The 26,395-nt window shown below is 45.5% G+C and overlaps 1 protein-coding gene across 5 annotated transcripts in view; it reads left to right on the forward strand.

Annotated features, from left to right (window-relative positions):
* NRK (Nik related kinase) overlaps positions 1–26,395 on the forward strand; it is a 130,828-nt gene that overhangs the window by 49,047 nt on the left and 55,386 nt on the right. For 4 of the 5 annotated variants that reach the window (XM_059732856.1, XM_059732857.1, XM_059732860.1 and 1 more), the window contains 12 exons: positions 631–687; positions 6,003–6,128; positions 6,860–6,970; positions 9,571–9,661; positions 12,265–12,395; positions 15,341–15,395; positions 17,605–17,683; positions 18,467–18,642; positions 19,707–19,779; positions 20,249–20,456; positions 22,147–22,308; positions 23,707–23,871. In XM_059732856.1, coding sequence (XP_059588839.1) covers positions 631–687; positions 6,003–6,128; positions 6,860–6,970; positions 9,571–9,661; positions 12,265–12,395; positions 15,341–15,395; positions 17,605–17,683; positions 18,467–18,642; positions 19,707–19,779; positions 20,249–20,456; positions 22,147–22,308; positions 23,707–23,871 — 1,434 coding nt within the window. The remainder of the gene's footprint in view (positions 1–630; positions 688–6,002; positions 6,129–6,859; positions 6,971–9,570; positions 9,662–12,264; positions 12,396–15,340; positions 15,396–17,604; positions 17,684–18,466; positions 18,643–19,706; positions 19,780–20,248; positions 20,457–22,146; positions 22,309–23,706; positions 23,872–26,395) is intronic. The other variant, XM_059732859.1, reaches the window with a different exon arrangement.

The following is a 26,395-nucleotide window of genomic DNA, read 5'->3' on the forward strand; positions in this document are numbered from 1 at the left end:
AAGGCTGTGCTTTCTGTAATAGAGAGCCTTTGATACGAGAAAAATGTACTTTAGTCTCCCCTGGCCATGTAAATGTGGCCAGGTTGACAGCTTTGCAGAACAAGGTTTTCTCTTCATCCATGCGCAGGGTATATGGAGCAGTAAGGAGCAGTGCCAACTCCCCTCCGCATTGTTTCACCAACATATTTCAGCCCTGACATGCAGGGAGAAAAGGTCATTCTGGCTTTCTGCCCATCGAGTCCTTGACGTTGGGGTTGGGATTATCGAGAAGTATCGTTTAGAGGGATAGGGACATCTGTCACCTACGACCTGGACCCAGACCAAAAACCGCTCATGCTGCATACAGGGGTGTAGGTTGTAGCCATGTTGCTTGCCTCATTCTACATATGGCACTGAAAATAAGAGTTTCATATTTTTTTTACCTTGTCCTCAGTATAGATGTAGAGGGGTCATTAAAGCATTATGGTTTTGTATTTTTCAGATGTTATTTATATTGCCTGGAAGCAGCTACGCAGCAAGATCTAGCCTTGCATGAGAGACTGCCCAAATTCTTACTATGTGAAGGTGGTTACCATCTACTCAGTTTGCATAAATATCTTTTTGACTTACAGCACATTATCATTTCAACAGGGCCGCCATGTTAAGACTGGACAACTTGCAGCAATCAAGGTGATGAACGTTACGGAGGTGAGTGACTATATAGCGGGAGGGGGGCAGGTGAGACAGTGGCCTGCATGGCACACTGACATTTTATTTTATATAGCCCTTTTTTCCCCTTCAATCCAGGGGAAAAAAGGGGCTATGTAAAATAAAACATTAGTGTGGCTTCCTTAGGAAAGAAGATGGCCAGCTGCTATTCATTGTGTTTCTGAGCCTTGGTGTTTTTCTGAGATCCCAAGGATGGGTGACATGAACACATTGCTTTGTTTTTAATCATATTTGTCCAAAGCAAGTGGGGACAGCACTTCTGTATATTTTGCTAGTCTATAATAATGAAGAAAAGAACCGTCTTCCTGCTTATTTCTGGTGATTATCTGTTGCCAGAGATAGCAAATAGGAGATTTCCTGTAGCTTTTCGCTGCCCCTGCTGTGTTTCATCACATCCTTTCCTCTCGCACACCAACCATTCCTCTGTTTGGTATAAAAATCTAGGGCATTGTAGTCATACTGACAGCAAGCAAGAAGGAGCATGTTAGAGATGCAAATATTGCCTTTTTAAGATTCAATAGATGAGAAAAGGAGACAATTTAATTGGCACTGCCCCTTTCCACGTTTATAGAGTGGTGTTACAGTTATAACATAGTGTCATAGAATTTGCTAAGCATTGATTTTTGTTCCCCTGTACAGCTGGCTCGTAGTACAGTAACTTGCCTCCACAAGACCAAATTAGCTTGAAGGTTGGAAAGGTCAAAAACCTATGCCCCCCCCTTACTGGAAACTCGTCCTTAAGACTTATGCATCCAGTTTTCATGTACACTAAAAGCCCCTTGGCACCCCACTGGCAGCATGCAAACACTGCAGTGATGGGCAGTACCATAAAACTCTTAAGATGAAGAAAATGTATGCAAAGCTAAGTGTAATGTAATTTACTGCTGCTTTCACACTGCCAGGTTAGCTTAAAAGGATCCGAGTGCGAATAGGAATCAAGGTCAACATCTCTGGAAAATATACATGCACGTACACAGTCAAATTGTGAATATGTTGCTTGTCTGTCTGTAGAGAGGGTCCCTTTCTCTGACAACTGGAGCAGTAGACCCCTGGGGTTTTGCTTTTCTGTGCAAGTACATGCGACATGCACTGCAATAGCTAGTAGAAATGAGAGTCACCAAAGATAAAGCTAGGTTGCTGTTTGCTGGGGAGTAACAGAGGTTGAATTTTGGCAGCGTCTGATGCTAAATCAAATCCCTGGATCTGAGCATCCCTAGACTTCAAAGGTCAGTGGGGAAAGGTCTGGGGCCAGAGACCCAGAGCCAGCTCAAAGGCAGAAGTGTTTTATTGAATTATTCAACAAGATTTGTGGGTTGGCTCAATAGCTTGACTTGGGAGAGGGCATCAGTACCACTGAAAGCTTTCTTCCCAGTGGAAGAATCAGTGCAAAAACTCCAGGAAACGTGCAGTGTCCAGCAAAAAATCACATGACAGCATGAGGAGGCCCAGGTTGGCTGGCTCATGCCAGTAGCTTTGTGCGGCTCCATGAACACAAAGAGGCTATATATTCCCTTAATTGGCTGGCGAAACCTGGTTTACCGTTGCTTTGCTTTGCAGGGGCAGCACAGAAAAGCGGCAGTGTCCTAGGAAATCTGGCCAGTTGTTCTGAGGATGAATAGTGCCAAAAACCTCTCTGATTGCTTTCGTTTTGAGTTGTTTCACACCAAGCAACGTACTTCTTTTTATGAATTCTGCAGAGCTTCAATCCGAATCTTCAAAGCCACCATTCGGGGTTTTCCCTCTAAGCCCTGACCCCTCCCAGCTCTGCTGTGCTGGGGCTTTTGCATGCTTCCCCTAGCTTGCACAGGAAGTAATTGGTTCCAGCTGGTAGTGATGGACCAAGAAGGTCCCTGAGGTTGATGTGCACACCTGGTGCTTAAGAGAATAAAGGTCAACTCGCTGCTCTGCCCTGTATTTCCTGAGTGATCTTGAGTGAGTCACAGCCTCTGTGCGCCTCGGTTCTGCATCCGGAGCAGAGGTAATAGCACTGCCCTACCGCACAGGGGTTTTATGGTGAGAGGTGAGGTGCTCAAGGGCTACGGTAACGCAGAGATATGGAAGTCCCTTAGATAGAAATGCTTTCAGTCTCTAAGGCCAGGTACAGACATTACACTTTCACCAGTAAAAGTGATGGGAAGCCGGTCTGCGTGTAACAGAACAGACCAGTAACAGAACAGAGGTTCGGCCTGCGTCTATACTTGTAACAGAACAGAGGTTCGGCACACAAAACCAGTCTATAATAGCACAACAGAGGTTTGGCGCATACAGACTGGTTTAAAAATGACAGAACCTGGTCTAAGATTTGCCTCCCCCCAGCAAAGGGCAAATGTGTGTTGTTCGCTCCCGCTCTAAACTATGCCACTTAGCGAAAACTGCACAACTTACATCACTTCATCTTGGGGCTTTTTGAATGTCCGTGCCTAGCACAAGAGATCTGAAGAACTGAACGTGGCTGCTCACAACAGAGTCAATATTTCTTACACCAAATTATTCCCCATTCAGGTTTTAAATATTTCTGTTTGTTTGGACAGGAGAGTGGCCCGCACCAGTGTGGCTGATTGCCGAGGGTTCAGGCAGTCACCGGGGATGTAACAGTGTTCAAAGCCCCTGGTCTGAATCATGGGAGCAGGGGCTTGAACCTGGATAGTTCCTATTTCATGTGAGCGACCAAGGACTCATCTTGCATTGGATTTTTTTTTCTCTGCTTATAACCAGAAACGCCAGCCTGGGTCTGGAACGGAAAAAATAAATCCTTATTTCTCCAATGAAAAGTTAAGTGGCATTGGCACGTTCCTGCCCAAAGGTGCAGTGGCACCAGCCGGGTGACATTCACAGCATGAAAATTCACTTGCTCAGAAAACTTGTGACCGGCCGCGAGCTGGCATGCGCGGTGCTGAGCCCCGTGATAGAAACGTCGCTGAGGAAATCTGTTCCCCTTCGGCATGAGCTGCGCCTTTGAGCTCCCTCCTCCTGATCGGCAGCAGGATGCTGCGGTCACTGCGGGATGCGCTGGACATCTGTCAGGAAGTGCTGCAGCGTCATGTTACAGGGAGGGGTGTGGGAGCCTTTTGAAATCGCTCGAGTGGGGCTGACAGCAATGTGTGCTGCTGCGCCTCTCCTCACGGGCTCGGCTTCCTGTTCTCTCATCGTGCCAAGCGAGCAAAGCGCTCGCGTCTTGCCACGTTACTCCTGCAAAAGGAGCTTTTCCTCGGAGCTGCCGTGCAGCAGGCTGCTCCCCGGAAACCTCCTGCTTTCTGCCGTTCCAGCTCTCAAAATCATTTTTCAAGGAGGGCCGCGTCTCCTTGCCGTAGCTTCGACAAGAGAGCCTCCTGGCAGCGTGTTTATCAGTCTCCGATCTGGTTTCCTCTTGTGGGTAGAGGCGTGTGCCTCCTCGCTCTCTGCTACCTCGTGTCATTGTGGTCAGGCGAGGCCCACGGTTTCTAAAACAGGGTTTGGCTGCGAACCTGCCGTTTTGTGCACACCTACCTTGCCCGCAAACAATGCAGCAAACTGCATCTGCGAGCAGCTTTCCTTACATAAGCAGCAAAATTTCCGAGCAGATGTCAAGGGCCCTTGGGCAACATTTGGCCCATAACTGTATCAGCAAGGGGAAGGTTGGAGCCAGGAGTGCCCGGGTACGTCGCTTTATCCACATCCTCTTCTCTCCCACCCACCTCCCCCTGCCAACATCATTCTTCTCCCTAACAGACCTCTCAAGGTTTCAAACCTTGGCTTTGCCCACTTTCTGGGCAGAATTGCTTAGCTACTCTTATTCCCCTTGTTAATCAAGCTATTATCTGTGTACCTCGCTAGCGTAAATGAACTGCCCCCCTCCCTGTCCCAGGGAAGTAGCAAGAGATTATTAAGGATGCTCGCATTGCCTGCGCACCACCTTAGGGGATGCCGTCTTGGAGCACATGCTTTCTCCAGCTCCTGAGCGACCTGACAGCTCCGTGTCCCCATTTCACAGGAAGGCACGTGCTGCATGCATGTTGTGTGCTCTGATCTGGTGTTTGCTCACAAGGAGCTCTCCCACATGGTGAGATTTTCAGAACAGTTTTGAGTCCCAACTATTAATGACTCCATGCCTATCACCCCTCACAGCATCTGGCAGGGATCTCATCCTTTTTGTCAGATACCCGTTCTGGCAATTAAGGGAGCACCTGGCTGGCATTGCTCCTTGGAAGTGGTAGGCTAGCATGGAAAAACATTGTGCACGTCCCAGCCGGTTCTGTCTTCCGCGCCTATTTTTTTCATTAGCTGATAAGTTCAAGGATGTTTGGTGGCAAAAGGTAATTCAGGTATCAGCTTCCTTTTATTCCTTTCCGCTGATGGAGGCAGGCGGCCCTGCGTGTCTTGAGCATAGAGCTCTGTTGTTCCCTTGTGGGTGTCGGAGCACCCTTTGGCGCACCTTCTCTCCTGGCAAGGATAGCACAGGCAAGAAGAGAAAGAGCCATTCCACCGGCTAGCTCTTAGCTGAGACACAGCTGCCTCGTTGAGGCCATCGCGAGGTGCTACCAATGAAGTTCGCTCTAATCTGTTCTGTTATGATCATTTATTGGTATTGCGGTGGCATCTAATAGTCGTCCCTGTCGATCAGCACCCTGCTATGCTGTTTTCTGTTCCAGCAGAACAAAAGAGGGTGCATTTCCCAAGGACCAATGTAAGCAGAAGAGAAAACAGATAGATGCTGCAGAAAGGGGAGTATGTAGACCCGGGACTGTTTGGCCTCCCCATAGCAGCTGCCTTGCTGCCCTCGTCGTTCTGTAGGCGTCTTCACGCTCTGGCGGACGAACCTCCGGGTGGGGAGGAAAGAGCCAAGTTCTAATCCTGGCTTCGCCTCCAAAGTGGTTTGTGGACCTGGGAAGTCACTTCCCTTCCCTTGGCTGGGGGTTCCCTGTTGGCAGATCCCTCAGGGAACGGGAAAGGTGAATCACGTGATGTGCACGCGACATTTAAAGCACGTAGTACTATTGGAATAAAGAGAGTTATCAAGAGGATTTTGCTGGAATCCGGTTAACTTCTCCACGGCTAAAGTCCCGGCGAGTGAGTTACGAATTCCCTTCCACGTGCCGTGCATAGAGGATATTAGTCTGTTCATGCCCCCACGTAGACCGTCTTCTCCTGTGAGCTCAAGCTGGAGCAGTTCCTGATTTCAGATCTAGGTTTGTTGGTTGTGCTGGTTAAGAGACTGCCCCTGTGATTTGTCTGAGGGCCTAGTCCTGCTTTTCACCGCGCAGACTAGAGGGTTTATCTTGTCACTCCTGCAGCGCTCTGCTCTCTTTTTACTACAGAATGAGGAGGAAGAAATCAAGCTGGAAATAAACATGTTAAAAAAATATTCTCATCACCGCAATATTGCCACATATTATGGAGCATTTGTCAAGAAGAGTCCTGCGGGTCAGGATGATCAGCTCTGGGTACGTTTTTTAATCCCATTTACGTTTATTAGATGTTCTTGAAAGAGGAAATCGTTGGGAGTTACAACAGGAGCTCCCAAGGAAAAGTGTTTATAAATTCGTATAAAACTTTTAAGAAAGTATTTTTGATTTCAGCTTTAAGGCTTGTCTTCTTTCCTAGTTTTTTTAGGGTTTTTTCCCCTCTATCTTCCACCGTTGCTTTTTTTCCTGGATTTTTTTCCAGTGGCAAAATGGAAAGAAAGCAACAAAAGAGAGTTAAAAATGGGGCAAAGAAGGAACAACAAAACGCCAACATTTTGCTTAAAAATATTAGCCAGAATTTGTAAGGATTGATTCCATTTGAAACCCATTGGATTGAATCCATTTTCATGGATTTGGATTTGGTTCCCACCTTGCCCCTTCCCCTTTTTTTATTTTGCATCGGCTCTAGTCAGGAGTGAAGTCCCCGTGAACTGTAACAGAAGAGGGGCATTGCTTTGTTTTACTGCATCAGCAGAGTGTGTAATTCAGAAAATGAAGGTTTCGCTCCAATTGCAGTGCTAAAGGGCATGCAATGCGTGCAACACAATTAAGCCGATGGTATAGTAGGCCAGAACATGGTCATGATTAGCATCTGACAAAGTAAACGGTTGCTCACTAAAGCTTATGCCTCTCTGAATTAGTTAGTCTATAAGGTGCCACCCTGCTCTGCCTTCTGTTAGAGAACATGTAATATATTTGTCTCCCTGCAGCTGGTGATGGAGTATTGTGGAGCTGGGTCGGTGACAGATTTGGTTAAGAAGACCAAAGGAAACTGTTTCAAGGAAGACTGGATTGCCTACATCTGCAGAGAAGTTCTCAGGGTGAGTTTTGCTAACTGTGCTCTTGTTGCAAAGAGTGTCCTGGCCTTCTCTAACTGTGATACATGACACCGGCAAGTCTTTAACTGCCAGCAAAGGGGATGCCCCAGCATATTACATTGTTTGCAGCCTATTTTCCTGGAAAGAAAACCATTTCTAACTTGTCTTTTTGTAAAAGCGGCATGCTTTGCAACAGAAAGGTGGTAGCAAGAGTTTTGGAAGAAGCCACCCTGAAAAAATGTTAGAACGAGTTGCCCCTAAATCCCTGGGCCATTACAGAGCCATTGATCTACCTCCCTTTTAATGGAGTTTGACTTTTTTTTTAACAACAGGAAGATCAATATGAGTATTCTGAGACCTGCCATTGAAATTCCCTATTTCAAACTAGTGAATTGAACCTGAGCAGGGCTAAACTCGCTCGATGTCCGTAGTGACAGAGATGGGCAGTCAGTTCAAAAGCACATCAAATATCCCATGTGGATTTGGCAGGGAGGTGCTGATTTTGAATAAATAGCAAATCCATTGGTCAGTGGGGAAAACCGTTCTCTGATTTGGAATTCTTGCGTGCCACAAACCGGTGCCATCCCCAATCAGTGGGGAAGTTTGTCCTTGGGGGCTTCAGTTCAGTATCCTTACTGGGGCTCTTCCACAGTTTGCATTCTGCCACAGCATGAGGACACAAAGACTGCATTTTTTAACAGAGGCTTAAAATCTTCCCATGTGTCTGTGTGAAAAGAGTAGTCGACAATGAGATGGGCTTGCATGCAGTCAGAAGCCTTTCATGTATGCATGCATATTGATTAGGGCTGCACGAAGTGGCTAGTATTCGCTTCGGATTCGGTTTCAGCCGATTCGAATCACTGTCCCAAATTGATTCGGCCACAGCCAAATCGGCCGAATCTCCGAATCAGCCCCATCAATGGCTGCCCTGCCTGCCCCAGCTCCCAGCTCTTTGGGAAAAAAAAAGCCTGGCATTCACCAGGTACTGTCAGGTAGGGGATGATCCCCGCTGCCCCCCCACTGCCCCATGCTGCTTGGGGGGCTCTGTCATGAGCCTCCATCTCCTGCTGCTCTCCCCAGCTCTTTTAAAAAAAAAGAAAAAAGAGAAAGCCCTGATTCACTGGCTGCTTCCAGGTTGGGGGGGATGGTGTCCCACAACACATGGAGGGGCTCTGTCACAAGCCCCCCAACCCCCGCCTGCTCTCCCAACCTGCCCCAGCTCCTGGCTCTTTAAAAAAAATAATAAAAAAGCCCCGAGTTACCAGCTCCTGCCCGGTGGGGGGCAATCCTTGCTGCACCCCACTGTCCTGCACTGCATGGGGGGCTCTGCCACAAGCCCCCAGAAGCCCTGAGACTGCTGCAGCAGCTGGTGAGTGCGGGTCCTTTGGTTTTTTTTAAAGAGCTGGGAGCTGGGGCTGGCGGGGCAGCCATGGTGGGGGGCGGGAGTCAGGGGGCACTCAGGGGGGCTGGGGCAGCAAGCAGGGGATGGGACCTGGCAGGGGTCCCCCCATGGTCCCCTCTACTCCTTCAGTCCCCCACTTCTGCCCGCCCCCTACTTACCGGCACAGAGTCCGGGTCCAGCTCCCTGCAGCAGAGAGCGGGGACTGCCTGAATCTCTGAAGCTGTCCAAATCTTTTCTGAATTGATTCAGAGAGCTTCAAATTGATTCAGACCTTTTCACTGGTCTCCTGATTCGATTCGGATTCGGAGATTCGGCCGCTGAATCAGACCAAATCTCCTCCAAATCAACTCAGCACCCAAAGTGTCACACAGCCGGGTGATGTTTCTAGGCAGATAGTCATTAATTCTTCTGGATATGAGTGCCATTTACCTGCAAAGCTGCCATTAGAAGATTTGGTTTTAAGTCCCTCCTTGTAATTTAAACACCACAACTTAAAATAATAAATCTATCATAGCGGAAGACAAAAGAGATCGGATACAGGTATCTCTCCGTGAAGTGTGTGGAGTGTGACTTGTCTGTGTGTAGGGCAAAGGAGGGTTAACTGCAGAGGAACTTCAGATTTCATCAGCTGTTCCTTTGTGTGTAAAGTCATCAGTTTTACCGTGGCCAAGTATTTTGGGTGGGCCGTCCATTTCTCATAATACTCCATTATTTCTCGTCTAGTTTAACTAGTGTTTTGAAACTTAAAATAGTCTTGGGCACAGATGCAATCTCCAGTCATTAGAGTCACTGGGAATCTTGCCCAATGCAGGACTCAAACCATTGCCACCAGTCTGCCGGTTCCTGAATGCTCCATCAGTAGCTATGCACAGGATTGCTGCTTATACCCCACGTTCCTCTTTTGTTGGCCTTTAGCAGAGCAATATCTCTCTGAGTCTGAAATCGCAGCGTGCAGTTTGTGGCCCTGATTCTCCTCTCACTTCACGTCCAAAATGCTGTACTGCTTTCAGCCTACGTGAGCGAGATAAGCTGAGATGCCGTGTTGCTCGCTCTTCTTATTGCCAGCGTTGTGAGCAAATGTTTTGCTAGCAATCACTTCTGAGGGTTTTTTACCACGATCGCACCCTGAACGAAGCAAGAATTTCCAAATTCATGGCCCTGATGGGAAGAAAACATCTTGAGTAACATGGTTCTCTTGCAGGGCTTGGCGCACCTTCACGCCCACCACGTTATCCACCGAGACATTAAAGGGCAGAACGTTCTCCTCACGGAAAATGCAGAAGTAAAGCTCGGTGAGTTTCCCCGAATGCTCCTATACGCTGCGGGCTCCGCGTTAACATGGAAAGGTCATTAAATAACCCACGAATGGAAAATAGATCAGATATCACTGTAATAACGTACGGCTCCATGGCCGCTTCCATATAGCAGGATCCCAAAGGTCTGACGAGTTACATACATCAGTCGTCATTCTCAGCATGTCTGAAAGGCAGCCACATAAAACCGAATTATAAAATCACTGGGTTGGAAGCGACCTCAAGATTCATGCAGGCTGGCCCCTGCAGAGAGGCAGGATTTACTGTTCCTTAACCCTCCCAGACTGGGACTTATCCAGTCTTTTCAAGGAAACTTTCAATGAAGGAGATTCCTCGACTTCCCTAGGCAGCTTTATTCCATTGATCAGCTCACAGCAACACGTGCACACTCAGCATGCATAAGCTACAAGTGGTGCATGCGCACAGTCGCCCCTGGTTTTGTTTTTTTTTCCTTCCAGAACAATTTGGAAAAGTCAGTTTGGGGCAAAAAACCCACCAAAACTAGTTAATCCATTTCCGTAACAGAAGTGTTGTAGGGGGTGTTAATGAAGCTGGCAGCAGGGACTGAGTCACCCTAGCTGTGCGCAGAGGTTACCACTGGAAAGTAACTGCTTGCCAGCAGCTGATACCCGAGAGGATTTGTGAGCACACTCATTTCCACTTCTAAGTGCAGGATAGCTGTGGCACGTCACTGTGCGGAAACTGTTGACAACTTTTCACCTTGTAAGAGCAAACGGCGTCCCTGGCTCAAAAGCGAATATGGACAGTTAATTTTTTTTTTAAAAGACATCACAGGAAATACCTGGCAGTGTTTGAAAGGGACTGCATCAAGGATGGTGCTTTTTTTTTTTTATTTAGAATTTCCCTTTGATTTTTCTCTTCTTCATTGCAACTGTCTCTTAGCAGTTCAAAAAAATTTTTAAAAAGCTACTTCCAAAGGACGTGGACTAAGATCCTCAACTGGCTTAGATCAGAATAATGCCAGAACTGAGGAGTTAGCCTTGTGGTAAAATTTTGGCAGCTCTGAAACCAATGGGAATCTTGTCGTGGATGTTAATAAAGGCAGGATTTTACCCACAGATTATTTTTAATTGCCAGACACATGTCTACTGCTCCTGTACTTTAAATCAGCAAGACCTTTTCCTGTTTGTTTCTTTTCTGCCCTTCTTAAAAGACATCAGTGATGTCTTTTTCTGCTGTTTTGCTCTGCATTATACGTGAACAGTTAATAATGAAACATTTCTATAAGGCTTGAAAATAAATCAAAGCTATTTCCAAAGAAACTTAGCTCAGTCGTGTCTAAAAGCAAAGCTGCTGCAATGCTTAGGCTTCAGTGATCCTATGTCAAAATAATCATCATTTATGAAATACTTTCAATTTTCGCATCCAGTGTTATAGAATACACAATGCTTCAAAGAGCCGAGCCCCACCCATATATTTTGGTAATTTAGTGATACAGTAATTTATGTGTGTGTTATAATACTGCAGGGTCTATTAAACAGTCTATTAGCAGAGGTTGTATGCAAATAATAGGGACCGGTGGGAGGGAGGCATGGAAATCTGCTCTTTGGTAATAGTAGGATCAGACCCTACCATCATACCCTAGCCAGTGTTTCCTTTAGCTATTCTGTCAATAGCACACTTAATTTAACGTATGTCATTTGTCCAACAGATCTAATTAATAAGTTTTCAAGGGTGTTTTTGATGCAAACACATAATTATAGACTATTGTGAAGACTATTTATGGTCTGAACAAAGACATTTACAACACAGCTGCAGCACCATGATGAGCAGATGACACCCTTTTAAGCTCAAAGAACACAGCGCAGCTTGCTCTTTATAAAGCATTTCACAACTGAATAAAGAAGTGTACTTCTCCAGCCTGTTCTGAGACAGAAGTCCAACAAAAAATAATTTTTTTCAGTGATATGCTGGACCTCTTGCTCTGTAATAACTTCTGGCCGTCCCAAGAAGACCTTAGTCCCACTTATTCATAGTTTGTTTTAAGATGCCATTTGTAAATCACTATCCTTTTCTGCCCTAGTATTTAGTTCAAGTCTAAATGATTTTTCTGTGACATCCTAGATGGGGAAGTTCGTGCCTTTTTTTAAATCTTTTTTATCACGGTCTTTTTGCCAAATTTAGCACGGATTTTTCATCCCGCAAGGAGCAGAAAGTGGCTAATCCTTCATCATTTCTGGAGCAGACTCCATTGCTCAAAGGTTCTTCTGAGTCTAGTGGCCCATAGGTCTAGCATGAATAAGGCACATCAGTTTCTATAGTAGCAACCTTAGGAATGAACATGGCCAGCATCACACACAGTCATCTTTGACACTCCAGCCTGACTGACTGGTTACCAGTTTACAGCCACGTCCGTGTGAGGAGCCTTTCAGCATGAGTCCAGAGCGCGGTTTGTGTCTCCAGATCAGTAGCAAGGCAGCTTCATTGCTCCAGAATTCATTTCAAGCTGGGCAATTTAAGAATTGAAATTGCAACATGGTTTGCTTTTCAAGCAGAAGTAGCTACTCAACAAGTATTTTGTGCTTTGAATTAAGCGCATTACTCGTGCTTGACTTTTGCAGTGGATTTTGGGGTAAGCGCTCAGCTGGACAGGACGATTGGAAGACGAAATACCTTCATTGGGACACCCTACTGGATGGCTCCTGAGGTCATAGCTTGTGAGGAGAACCCAGACTCCACTTACGATTACAGGGTGAGCGCTACAATTTTGCACGTGGTAGCAAAGTGACCGGGTTTTCAGCACTGACGGCCTTTTCAAGTATTTCAACTGAAAACAAACCCTCCTCCCTGCCCTTAAAACCACAATGGTGTGTGTGTGTGTATATATATCTATCTATATCTATGTAACAGTACACAGCTGTCCGTTTAATATGTGGGTGTTTTAAAGAGGAGTTTCGCTATGAGTTTATTTTCTTTGTGAATCGTTAACGTATGAAATGAAATGCAAATCATTTGAGATTGAAATTCATAAAAGTATCTCTTGTTCTCTGAAAACAAGGCTTGCCGTCTGGAGACTGCTGGGGGAAAGTGCCCAAAAACATTTGCCTAAGGAGCAATCTTTCATGAACGTTGCTCTGTGCTACTTCTTTCCTCTGTCATCAAGAGATTTGTTTTCTGTTATACTTTTTACATTGCTGCTAAATTATTTGATGATAATTGATATAGTGTGCATAATTTATTAGCAAATAGCTACAAGTGTCTTTCCCTTTCCAGAGGAGACTGCAAGCCATTGCACACCATCAAAGTCTAGAGCAAGAAAGTCTGAGTAAATAGATGGGTCCCACCCATCTTTATTATATGCATTTTTTTTCATTGGTGAAATACTGTCTCAGCTTATTCGTATGACTCTAACATCATGAACCAAACATCCTCTTTGTGGGACCCCAAAGCTTTAGATGGAGCTTGTATTTATTCTTTAAAGACCATTTATGCACACTGCAATTTGGAGACCAAAGAGCAGCTATCAGGGACTCTTCTGGTTGTCCCACTTACAATTATAACTTGCTGACTCTACTCCAAAGAAGCACGCGATCCTGTTTGTCAGCCTTGGGTTGATTTGCAGCATTGGTGTCATTTCCGTAAACACACTGACCACGTGGGATGCTCTCCAAAATGCTTCCTGCTTCTCCCAAGTTCTGTTACAAGGCCATCGCATCCATCAGCAGCTTTGTACCAGCAAGATGTCCCAAATCACACCTGCTAATCCCGATATGGTTTCAGGAATCTTTCCCAGGTTTCGGGTTCCATTTTCTACTCAGAAGTCTTCGTCCACTGGTCTGGCAGTGTGAAAAAGACCTTTAGGGCATCTTACTGTAAATGACAGTCAGACCCAAAATGTATTATTTGCCTTTCTCCATAATATATAAGGACTACCTGAAAGCCCCTGTTTGTTTGTGGCTTTTCTCCACACACCTTCTCTTTCCCCAGTCAGTGTGTTTCCTGGTATCTCCTTAATATATATATCTATATATTGAATGCATACGCTTCATATGTGCACATTCCTTGCGTGGAATAACATATGCAGTTCATCTTCTTCGTGCCTGGCTCCAGACTGCAAACTGTAGTCCAAGAGTGGTCAGCAGGGTTTTCCAAAGTGCTGATTCAGTGTCATGATTCATATGAGCAAAACGAGGCAAGTATTTATACACGCTGCTGATACGGTGAGTGAAAAGCAGGAAGCTGTTCTGCTATGCCCATGACTTCTCACAGTTCAGTGACAATTAAAAAAAATATATATTGAACACTACAAACACAGCCCTTACTACCCCAGTAACACATTTTGTCCTCAAGCCTCAAAGTATCAGCTCCAGGTTCTTCCAAGCATGCTGGTTTCTCTTACCATTGCCACTGTACTTCAGGGCATCCATTCCTTTACCACCTTCTCGGAGCAGCTGCCTTTTTTTTTGGAGTCATTTAATAACACAGGACCTGATGCTGAACCTTTTAGCTCCCGCTGGAATCTGAGATCTACAGCATGAAGCCGTACGCCAGCCTTTGTGAATCACTGCAGGGTGGGTCTCGAAGAGATACTGATGATGATTATGTTGTGAAGTTGTAGCTGTAAGGCCAGATCTGACATAAGATGTTGTTCATATTCATTACCCTTACTTCAGGTCTCCAAGGATTCCCCTTATGCTTGTATTTTGTCTCATATCCTGTGAAACAAAGCCCTGTCAGATGTTGAGGGTGATTATGAGATGAATCATGGAGACCTTCTGCAAATTAGTTTGGACAAATGTATCTGCTGGTGGAAGAGAAGAGAAGAAAGAGAAAAGCAGCGCATATAACTAAGCAAGCCTAAACCTGCTTATGCCCTTAAAATCAATGCTTTTACTCCTGATTTACACCTGAATGATCAGGATCTCAACCTGAGCATCTGGTTGGGTTTCAGATGATCTGTAAAGTCAGTAGAAGAGGCTGCAGTCTGACGTAGCTGGGTGCACATCGCATTACACAGCTCTGCTCTCCTTTTCCCTGCCCAAACCCACTGCCTGGAAATGACTTTTTGCAGGGGAAGAGTGTTCTTGCTCTTGACTTTCACCTCTCCTGCATCAGTGTATGAAAGGAGTAACAGCAGCACTGAAGCAAGTACTAACACAGGGGTGGGCAATTATTTTGGGCAGAGGGCTGCTTACTAAGTTTTGGCAAGCCATCAAAGGCCACGTGACAGGCAGCCCAGGGCAGATAAATATTAATTTTCTAAATTTTTTAGGGGCCCCGCGGGCCGGGTAGAATGGCCTGGTAGGCTGCATCCGGCCCCCGGGCTGCATTTTGCCCACCCCTGTACTAACATGAAAGCAGTATCAGGTCTAAGTGGGATCTCACCTTCCTACCTTGCATGTAACCGAGTAGAGAATTGGGCTGTCTTTAAACAATTCCTGCTGTATGCTGGAAATTCAGTTTTAAAGGCAAAAGGTCTGTGTCCCAGGCCTGACTGCATGAATTAGCTGTTCATAATTCCATGGGAAATGAAAAGTTCCTGACTATTAGCACATTTCCTTAAAGGCTCAGCAGGGAGTGGGAGGGAGCCGACTGTACAGCACTCATACAAACATGGCCGTTCCATGGCAATTGAGGGAAGCCTTTTTTCACTTCAAATGCTTAAAGTTGTATTATTCACTGTTTCCTTTCATGCAGAGCGACCTTTGGTCTCTGGGAATCACGGCTATAGAGATGGCTGAAGGAGCTCCCCGTAAGTGACTCAAATTCTTTGTTAAAGAGTCAGTCCAAACTGCATGCACGTGTCCCGGCCTTTTAAGATAGCTCATCCTCATCTAATGAAACGTAGTTCTGGCTGCCTCGGTTCAAACCATTGGTTGCCCGACTTTTCATGCCTATCCCCCATCGCTCACCCTGCACCATTTAATCCTGTCTGTTTGTATTTTCACTCCATGCCTGCGTTCTCCAGGGAAACAGCATTCTCCCCAGAGCTGAGATGTGTCTCACTTCATGGGCACTCTGTATAGACAGGGGGAAGAGCAATTGAAGTTTCTGCAGAAACACCTGCCAGGAGAACACTTGGCAATGGGGAAGGGTGCTGCAGCCCGTTGGTAGCAGAGATCCTCTTGCTACTATTCCTAACAGAGGATTCCTCCTGATGTTCACATAAGTTCTGTAATGGAGGAATATACTTTTAGTCTGAAGTCAGGTTCATTGCCCTCCCCTGAGTCTGAAGGTGAAAGCATGCATTTACGCTCCGTGGAATCGTAGAGAAATAGTAAAGCGACGCCCACTCAGGACAGCAAAAGCTCCTGGAGGAAATCCTTCCAGCCACACTTTAGTCCCGATTCTACTGTGCCTCCATCACTCCTCCTTGATGGCTCCTCCAGATGTTCTCCTACCCCAGGAGGCTGCCTAGTTGCATTTGCATTTGCTTTCATATCAAAAGCAGATGCTCCTTGTGATTTAACCTAGCTTTAGATGCAGATCAAAATGCAGAAATGGTCATTTGCCAGTTCTCTGTAGGAACTCTTGTTGTAGGTGGTTGCACAGGGGTAATGGGATGGGTTTTGCTTAGCAGCACAAAACACAGAGAATGCTAAGCAGCATGGCGATGTGAAGACGCAGCGGGGCATTTGGTTATTGCTGAGCACACGAGTGGTGATCCGATCTGCCGGCACTAGAGAGCGTGTGGCTGTGTTTGTAAGCCATTTAGCGTGCAGGTCAGACTGTCTTCCTTCCAAATCAGTTTTCAGCACTCAGATGTTCGTGGAGGTGAAGCCGAGCTGATTTTAAAAGCATTTTCCCAAACTGTGCTTCGGTCTAGCTAGAACTTAGTTTTGAGACAGGAGACTGAGAGGATTTCCCTTACAAAAGGAATATTATAGCTTTACAGTCTGAGTCCTCAGTTCAGCTGTGTGTCTCAAGTGTGCTACACTGACTATTTTGTAGGCAAATATTGCATGGATGCTGCACTGTATCGTGTCGTGTTTGCTATTTGTGTTGTGGTGGTCTCTGGGACAATGCCCCACTGTGCTACATGTTGGACAGACATTGCACATCCCATCTGTGCTGTCCAGTCTGCAATACCCCTGAAGGGGGAAACCCCTTTATTTTCATACAGCTACGCTGCATGAAATGTATGGGGTGATCGAATGATGTATGGGACGGGATGACATTTACTTTTCATGGTGTTCGTTATAGCATCAGCTTTCTACAACAACCAAACCAAGAGGAAACAAGTGGGTTTAGAGAGAAACCAGCTTACCAAACAGTCACGTGATCTGTTTGGAAAGCACAGATTGGCCAACTAAGTTTGCACGAAACTCCTCAAATGCAACAGAGCTGAATCTTGTTCTTAGTTGTGCGTTCAGCTCTGGAGCAGTTTGTCAGCTCTCTGCTTCATGCTAACTTCTCCTTTTCATGCTGTTTCTCTTACTGCATGTGCCATAGAGCTAGGAGGTCAGTTAGCATCTAGTGTATAGCTAAACCAGGCAGTCTAAAATAGGTATGTACTATGATCCAGACTGACATTCACACTGAGGTGCGTATGCCCTTTCAGACACTGAGTATGTGAGCATCTTTATAGTCCACTCAAGCATCAAGGCCTTGTTATTGAATGCCCCTCTTCTGGAGCCCTGAAACGCTGAAAAAGTTGCATTGATCTTAACAACAGAGATGTTTTCCTAGGTCCAGCTACATTAATTCACTGTGTCACCCACTCAAAGACCTCCTGTGCTGCAAGGGTTTTCCCTGCTCTGGATGGTGAAACCCACTGAATAACACAGAGCCCCTATGAATGCTATTCCAGAACAGGAGGAATTATAAAGGGCTGCATCTGTAGCTCTCAGATCAGCATGAGCTGTGCCATGTCTTTGTATCACCTGAGCTGTGCCAGAGTGGTCAAAAAAGGTTGGCAGGGCTGGGGCATGCTCATTAATAGCTTGTCTTTTCCTTTGCAGCTTTGTGTGACATGCATCCCATGAGAGCCCTCTTTCTCATCCCACGCAACCCACCCCCAAAACTGAAATCCAGGAAATGGTAAAGACACTGTTTTGCTACAGTTTGGGGTTGCCAGGGGTTTGATGCCTGCAGTCCAGAGGCTGCAATCTTTTTCAGTCTCGTAATCCTTCCTGGGGCAGGTGTCGCTTGAGAAGCATGATCTGCATGAGGGCAGATGTACTCTAGTTTGAAAGGCAGCTGCTCTGCACCAGTGTAAATCAGTCCGCTCTGCTCTAAACTGTGCCTAGACTCAGGGCTTACACTGGTGGCTGAAATTCAGATGTGAAAGGGCCTCTGCAGTTGTTTTGATCATGATTTGGTCAGGAGATGTCTTAAGAGATGCTGTGGTGCTGCAGAAATGAGGGTTGGTGGATCAGTACAGGACTGCCTGTCCAGATACACCATTATTCAACACATCCCCTAGTATGATGCTAGTGAGTTGATTCTGGCCATTGAAGACCCTATCACTCTTGGGAAGAGCAACAAAGTTAGTCCTGTTGTTCTGGCCACGGTCTAAATTAAGCAATTACTGCTTCCCTAAATTCTACCTGGCTGTTTCATTTAGACACAGAGGGTCAAATTCTGCTCACATTTGCATTCAGTATCTGGACTTCTTCTAACAAAAGAATAATTTGACCTACAATACTTCCATGGCTCCTATCTTAAATTTTTGGGTAGTGCTGGAACATGAGGCACTGTTGAAACACCTGCTCTATGTTGTATCAAAGGAACCTGTTCTCAGTGCTTTGGGATCCTGCAGAGGATCTGTGCCTCTGTGAGTTTAAGAGGATTGTATTTCATGTTTGCCTTGATTTTTTTTAGGTCAAAAAAGTTTCTTAATTTTGTTGAAAGCTGCCTCGTGAAAAATTACGTGCATCGTCCCTCCACTGAAACCTTGCTCAAACATTCATTTATTCGAGATATGCAAAATGAGCGGCAAGTGCGCATCATGCTGAAAGACCATCTGGACAGGACCAGGAAAAAGAAAGGGGACAGGGGTAAGGCTGAGAACACTACACCCTAGGCTCTTTAAGCTGTACCAAGTCCCAGTGAAGGCAATGAAGCACCAGCCCAGCTAAAGCACTGAGAGTTTTGCCAGGTTTTGAAAGAGGCTTTCACTGGTGCCGGGATTTCACCACAGGGTCAGATCCTCAGCTGGGTGCATGGACCCGTTCTTTATGGGCACCTATATACATGCCCGATGCCTGCTCTGATTACACAAGACACTGTGGGCATTTAATTAGAGCAGCTCCTGAGGGCTGCTCTAATTAAAGCACCCCCAGCCTGAACCCCGGAGTGTGTGTAAAGACACCCTGTGGCACCAGCCGACAATCTCTCTCAGGAGTGTGTTTTACTGTTGCTCATTGCAAGGGTAGAGCATATGGCTGGAATTTGCAGAGGGATTCAACTTTTGTTGCTGGGGGCAGAATCAGTAGAGAAATAGGCTCCTGTGGAGGAAACTCATTAAATAACTTAATTCTCCAAAGAGCTGTGTTAGTAGAAGCTGATCATTGCGAATATCTGGGCCTGGTTGTATCTGCCAAGTGATTAAAAACTTGCCTCTGGGCTCTTTTGAAAATCTGAATGTCAAGGCGTAAATTCTCAAAGGGAGTTAGGAGCTTAGCTCCTGCTTAAGCACCTAACTCCCACGGCTCACCCCCAGTGAAAGCAATGGGAGTTATCAACTGATACCTGGAGTTATCAACTGATCAACTGGAGGACCTGAGCCCAAGGGGATTAACTCTTACCTGGTAGGATCCAACCATATCTTATCTAAGCCCTCATATCCAAAGACCACACAGTTCTTCAGGGCATCTTTTAAAGACGAGTTGATGATATCTTCCTGTTTTTCTTTTTCCCATTTTTAAACCTTTACATATCTGATGCAGCGAGGTCATCAAGCCCAAACCTGAGAGAGACTCTCATTGACCCTAGTGGCAGGCCTTATAGCCATTTTTCCCTTGCTGCCATTTGTTAGCAAGAGATTGCTTAGGTTAATATCAAGCAGTAACATTTTCCAGTTCTGGGTTTACATTTTTTTCCTCTTTTTTTACTTTTTTAGAAGAAACAGACTATGATTACAGTGGGAGTGAAGAAGAGGATGATGAGCTGAATGAAGATGAAGGAGAACCAAGGTTAATTTTATTAGCAGCATGTTACATTTGGCTAGCTGGCCTGTCTTCACAGAAGGCCAGTCTCCGCAGCCAGGTGGTTTTCTTACTGTGTGCTAAAACTTCCAGTGTCATCCACCAGGGTTAGCAATTGAATCTTAGGGACTGAAGGGACCTAAGGATCTTCTAGTCCAACCTCCAGCACAAATGCAGGAATTGTCACATAGCTATTGAATATAAATGCTCAGTCAATAATGTTATTTTCTTAATATCCCAGCCTTGGGGAGGGACAGTTTCCAATGAAAATACAAGATAATCAGGTTCAGTCAGGTATGTGTAGTGCAATAAATGTAGCTGTATAACCAACAGATCCTGTAGAGATTTAGAGGAACATTTTAATCTGCTAGCAGAGTAATTTCCCCTGGATGCCTTGTACTTGCTCTATCGCCAGAATGCTACTACTAGTCAGATAGAAGCTCTCCTTGTATTTCAGCTCCATAGTTAACCTCCCTGGTGAGTCCACCCTCCGTCGAGAATTTCTGAGGCTGCAGCAGGAGAACAAGAGCCGTTCTGACCCTCACCACCAGCCACAGCTCCAGCAGCAGCAGCTGAAGGACCAGGAGAAATATAAAAAGCAGCTGCTGACAGAGCGACAGAAGCGGATTGAACAACAAAAAGAGCAGAGGAAGAGACTGGAGGATGTAGGCACAGGCTTGTATTATTAATGCCCGTCCTTCAAAGTGCCAAGTCAAAATGTGCTAATTTCAAGGACAGAGTTTTGAAAGAAAAAGGAAGTCCTGTTAGAGTCTCAGTACAGCTTGGCCTGGAATCTTTAACCGGAGCAATATCTGAACGTTGATTTTTTTTTTAAAGGGTTGCTTTCATATTCTTGGAGTTCCCTGCCCAGGTTTTGGGAGAGAAATGCTTACCTCCCACTGGCTTTAATTTGGATATGCACATGTGCTACATTGGCTACCTACAAGGTTATAGTGAAATGGGCAATGATTGGCTCATAGCCATACAACATAGTAAATCATTTAAATCTAGGGTGAAATTCCCCCCTTGAGAATTGTATAGTAACTTTTCCATATGGAAAAAGTGTTATGCGTCCACTTCCCTTACCTGTTTTATTCCAGGGTGGCTATTTGCTCAATGCAGATTGGCTCTGCTTCCACTTAGTAGCCAGGCAGTGAAATAGTGCTTACTTGGGAAAACTGGTTTTATGTCTGCTCCTTACTCTGGAGTAAGGGTGAAGGTGCACTTAGACCCTGGTAAGAACACTTAAAACACAAACATCTGTATGTTTAAGCTCATTAACTCATGCTAAGTGTCCTCTGAGCATCTCAAAGCTGTGCCACTTCAAGCGAGGGTTAACTCTGGGCCACACTACCTAACTTCTGTTAGGGTAACTTCAGTCTGCTCCATGGAGATAAAATGAGCAATTTTTAGTCTTCCAGCATCCCAAGATGCACCCCCCCCCAGCCTCTCTCCCCCTTCCCTTGAGCAGGAATAGAGCCCAGGTATCCTAGCTCAGCAGCCTCTAGTGGCAAGTCAGAGCTGCGCGGGCATGAAACGACCCTTAATGAATCCTTAATGTGCAACGGCTCACAGCACAGTCTCACTTTAACATTGCTCAACATCCCAAAGATTTAGTATGGTCTGAGTGTATGCGTAACTTCACCCTTTAAATGTACTACAAAGTAAACTCCGCAGTAAATGACAACCGTGTCATGTATATACATGCTGTTGGTGGAACCTCAGAAAAATAGAAAGGCTGTACAGGTTTATTCCTATCCCAGTGCGCATGGTCCAAGTCTGAATCTCCCCTCCTGCACCCACACTAGTAGTATCCATGTCTTGGGTGGTGACAGACTTACCACTGCTCAAGCTCTCTGAGGGTGCGGGGTTGCCCCTGGAACATCACTAAGTGATGGAGTTGTGCCTCTTCATAAGCCTTTGAAGAAATGTTAGGACAGCAGAGCAACCCACCACTGAGGTTGTTAAAGTTGCTATGAAATGGAGGGAATCCAGAAAACCTTTCCCTATCCAAATGGCAGGAGCTGAAATGAGACCTTTATCACTGGGACTTGTACCCCAGACCTCAGGTTGAAATCCTTACACCATCCCCCCCCCCCCCCCCATATCAATAGCAGAATTTGCTGACTTTGGGGGTCCAGATTTTACTCCAGGAGTTTTATGATTATTTTTATGGCCACTACACCCCTCAGCTCTTCTGCTAGGTCAAAACAAATGTCTCCCAACTGATTGTAGATCTAGAAGGGGTCTTTTGGTTGCATGTTTCTCATAATTGTAGCTCATTGCACCTTGGACTAATGATCTATGACTAAAGAAATGAAGTAAGAGCAGTGTTGTTTCCTGGCTCTTATCCAGCATCAGAGAGAACAAGAGCTCCGAAGGCAGCAGGAGTGTGAGCAGAGATGGCCAGAGATTAAGGCAGTTCAGAGGAGAGATGAGACATGTAAAGAGGAGAAGAGACTTGTAGAAGATGAGCGGTGCATGGTAGATGGGCAGAGGAGACCAGAAAGGAAGCAGGTACAACTCATGAACTTGTTGATACAGCTTGTGGCTCCCTGTTTAGGTGGCTGGATCCTTTTCATGTTTTCTAATAGAGCCTCATTCCCATAGGTCAAGGACCACACCAAACCCCTCTCCCTTTTTGCTTGTCTCTCTTTGAGTTGTACCCTTCAGCAAGGGTACATCCACCCCATTTTTCCTCTCCTTCCACAAGTGCTGCACTTATTTCTGTGCTGCTTCTCACTGAATTCATCTGCAAAACTACCATCTTCTGTTGCAGATCCCTCCTTACATCCTGTGTAGGGGAAGTGTCTAGGGATCGTTCTTAATTATGGTTGCATTGGCCTGGGTTCCCTGGAGCACGGCGCTCTTCTGCATTGACCCCATTATATCTTTCCTGTTACCAGAAGCTAAAGAGCGTGATGCATGTTAGAACGGTGCCCTCCTCTGTGGAAAGGGAATCTGTACAATGGAAGCTTTCTAATGGACTTGGATTGGCATGTATTTCCCAGTGAAGTTAGAAATTTCAAAAGCTAAATATAGAAAATAGTTAGGACTCTGCTAGAGAGAGTTTAAGATCTAGCATGTTTTGTTCTTTGAAAGCAGAGTGTGACAATTACTTAGAGCAATCCCGTGGTGGGAATGGAATGAAATCCCATCTGATCTCTGAAAAACAACGAGAGGAACTTGGTTCATTGGTCTTTCTCATGTTTCATTTAATTGCCTGTATTGGAAAAGTAAGTCCAGGTCCTCCCTGCTCCTTCTACAGTATTAGTTCTTATATGTCTATTCTCAAAAAGCCATATATTGCATAGCATACAATTCAAATTGAAGTAACCCTAGACTTCAGTTTGATTTTAAACATATTTGTCTTACTTTGCATTTATCTTACCCCACTTTAATTTAGATCTGCAAACTTTTTGCTTTCCTTCGGGCTATGGTCAGTCTCACCCCTGTACATGAAAGTAATGTGGAGGGATTTTTCAGTGCCTGTGTCTTGTGACTGAAGCCAAACCTAGCATTTTGGCCAGAAAGTTTTCATGTTTTAATAGGTGAATCGGTTTATGTTCAAATGGCAGCATAGAAAGTTTCTACATGATGAGGTTCAAAAAAGCCCTTTGGCTTCTGTAAAAGGCTGGCGCCATTTAAAAAATGAACTATTAAGACCAGTTTGGAGCGGGCAGAGGGAATTTTTGGGTTTGTTTGCTGGTTTCTCTTTTGTTTTGGCTTGTGCTATTTTTAAATCCAATTGCAGGAAGTTAAATGAGACTGCTGAGAGGTCAGGACTCGGGTCCTTTCTTCTAAGTCCATTATAAAAGGGGGACAAGGAGGGTTAGGCACCCAACTGAAATCTGCCTCACCTGATTACTCTTCCAGGAAATACTCTTAACACTATTGGCATCGTCTCGTTTTCAGAAAAAGGTGGAAGAAGCACAGCACAATAAGAAGATTCAGCGGACACTGCCAAAAGACCAGACACAGCTGCTGTCTCTCCAACATGACCACAAGCAAAAGAACAAAGCACCTCCAAAGGGTTCAAGTGCAGCAGTGCACCCTCCCCCAAGCAGCACCAGCAAAGAGGTATGTTCCTGCCCACAACGCACCATCTTTGGGTACAGTGTCACAGAAGCATAGAAAATGAGGGTTGGAAGGCACCTCAGAGGTCATCTAGGCCATCCCTCCTGCTCAAAGCAGAACCATCCCCAACTAGATCATCCCAGCCAGGGCTTTGTTGAGCTGGGACTTAAAAACCTCCAAGGATGGAGATCCCACCACCTCTCTAGGTAATCTGTTCCAGTGCTTCACCAACTTCCTAGTGAGAAAGTTATTCCTACCTACACCTACCTTGCTACAACTTGAGTCCACTGCTCCTTGTGCTGTCATCTGTCACTGCTGAGAACAGTCCAGCTCCATCCTCTTCGCAACTACCCATCAGGAAGTTAAAGGCTGCTGTCAAATCCCCTCTCACTCTTTTCTTCTGCTATTTTGCGTGTCATTTATAATGCTTTGGTAGCTCAGAGAAAGAGAACTGACTCATCTAGGATAAACCTTAACCAAATCTGGGTGTCTTCCCATGTATATCACAGTAGGTGCATCTACAGGTGGAGTTAGCACAGCTGAACAAAGTCTGGTGTGTTTTGTGTCGGAGTTTATTGGTTCTGGGCTCAGTGCTTTCATATGCGCTCGGGACCACAGCATGTTGAGCCGAAGCAGCACGGCCCCAGCTGGCAAGGGGCCTGGAGGGTCAGCCTGCCAGCCTACAGCTGCTCCCCCTGGGCTCAACCTGCTGCAGAGGGGTTGGCTGGGACACAGGGGTGCTGCAGTGTAGGGCTAACTGGCAGGCAGCCCTCACACTGCAGCACCCTCATGCCCCAGCCAGCCCCAGTCTCCATCTACACGTATTGTGGCGCACTGAATAACTTCCATAGGATAGTACGTGTGTCGGGCAGGACTATCCTATGGCAGAGCTATTCCCTTACTCCAGCCTAATAGCGCTGCACATATAGATGGTGATGCTTTACTGCAGAGCTAATTAGTCAACTCATCAGTAAAGCCACATGTGTAGATGCCCCCAGTGAAGCCTTATTGGCTTTGCTTCTCCTTCTTCCACTCTAGTTCCAGATGGATTTGACCACCGTGAGGAAAATAATGAGATACCTTCTTCAAGCCTGCATGGCCCACATTCCACAAAACCACCTACAATCTGTATAACCAATCTAGAGCCTCTTGAGATTTCACTTCCTTGCCTTTCAAGTCAGGGATAAACAAAACTCATGACCTAAGAGCTGTAAAACCTCTCAGTCTGATTTTAGACAAAATCTGATAAAACTGAGTGAGGTTTACAAACTTTTCTCTTTTGCAGTTTAATCCCAGCCACAGGATTTTAGATTCATTTGGCCAAGAGGCAAACATTGTAACAGCCATTGCCTTTCACTGGTTTTAAGGCTCTCTAGCTAGTTAGTTTTAATTTGTTTTCTTATGCTGAGTTAACTCGGGTTTTCCAATCCAAAAAGATTTTGATTCTGTTCTTTGTTTGGGATTGCCTCATTTTGTCTTGTTACTGTTGGCTCCTTCATCTTCCTGATCTATAGATGCAGTACACGTTGTATAGACTGTATTACCCCATAACTTCCAGCTCCCCCGCTCTCTCATAAAATTCCCAGCTGCAAATTCAGTTCTGCAGCCTGTGCGAGATGATATTGAAACACATCATGAAATATTTTGCTGGATCAGGTCCCAAATGTTCGGGGCCCAGCAAGGTCAATTTTGATGTGAAGCTGTAAGGACGGAGGGTCATTCATAGCAAAAGACATCCCAGAATATCGGAGTACAGGCTTTAGGGAGGACTCTGCGTGTGAAAGCCAGAACACTGCCAAGTAGCGTACCTTGCTTCAGTATCGAACTGAGTGCGGGCTTTGATGTTATCCAAGTCTGAATGTTAGACAAAGAGATCTGCAGATGATCTCAAGGTGCAAATCTCTGCTAATAAACAACTAAATAACATTGGTTTGCTCAGCTGTGGAAATGACACACTTTAATAACAGAAAACAAGCAGTGATATGAAATCAGTCCAATGAAACAAATGATGCCAGGCCTGTATATCTTCATAGCTATTTGTGAAGACAGAAGAATGCTGTCAAAGTACAACTGTCGAAAAAACAAATGCCCAGCCTCCCAGAGGTTTCCTATATTAAGGGAGTAAAGAATGATCAGTGGGCACAACGACATGAGATGCTAAATGTGCAGTAGACTACTGCACATTAGCATGTCACAGCACAAGCCATACATTTAATCTACTGCACATTAAGCGTCACAAAAAGACCATGCACCGACGCTACTGCACATTTAGTTGTTACCTTCTGTTAGAAGTACTAAACTTAATGTGCAGTAACAACAGTGCATTAATGCATGTGTAGATGTACCCAGTGAAATCAGACTTAGCTCTTTCTGAAGTCAGTAGTCGTCTTTGGAAATCTAGCTGTAGCCACGGGATCAAGTGGGGCCAGCAAACCGTGGAAACAAGCCATTTACTAAATGCACGCATCCAATTGTCAATAGATGCATTTTACCATGGATTTGCGATAGCAAGGGAAATGCTACTCTG

This window comes from Alligator mississippiensis, chromosome 8, assembly GCF_030867095.1.
Source record: "Alligator mississippiensis isolate rAllMis1 chromosome 8, rAllMis1, whole genome shotgun sequence".
Lineage (NCBI taxonomy): Eukaryota > Metazoa > Chordata > Crocodylia > Alligatoridae > Alligator > Alligator mississippiensis.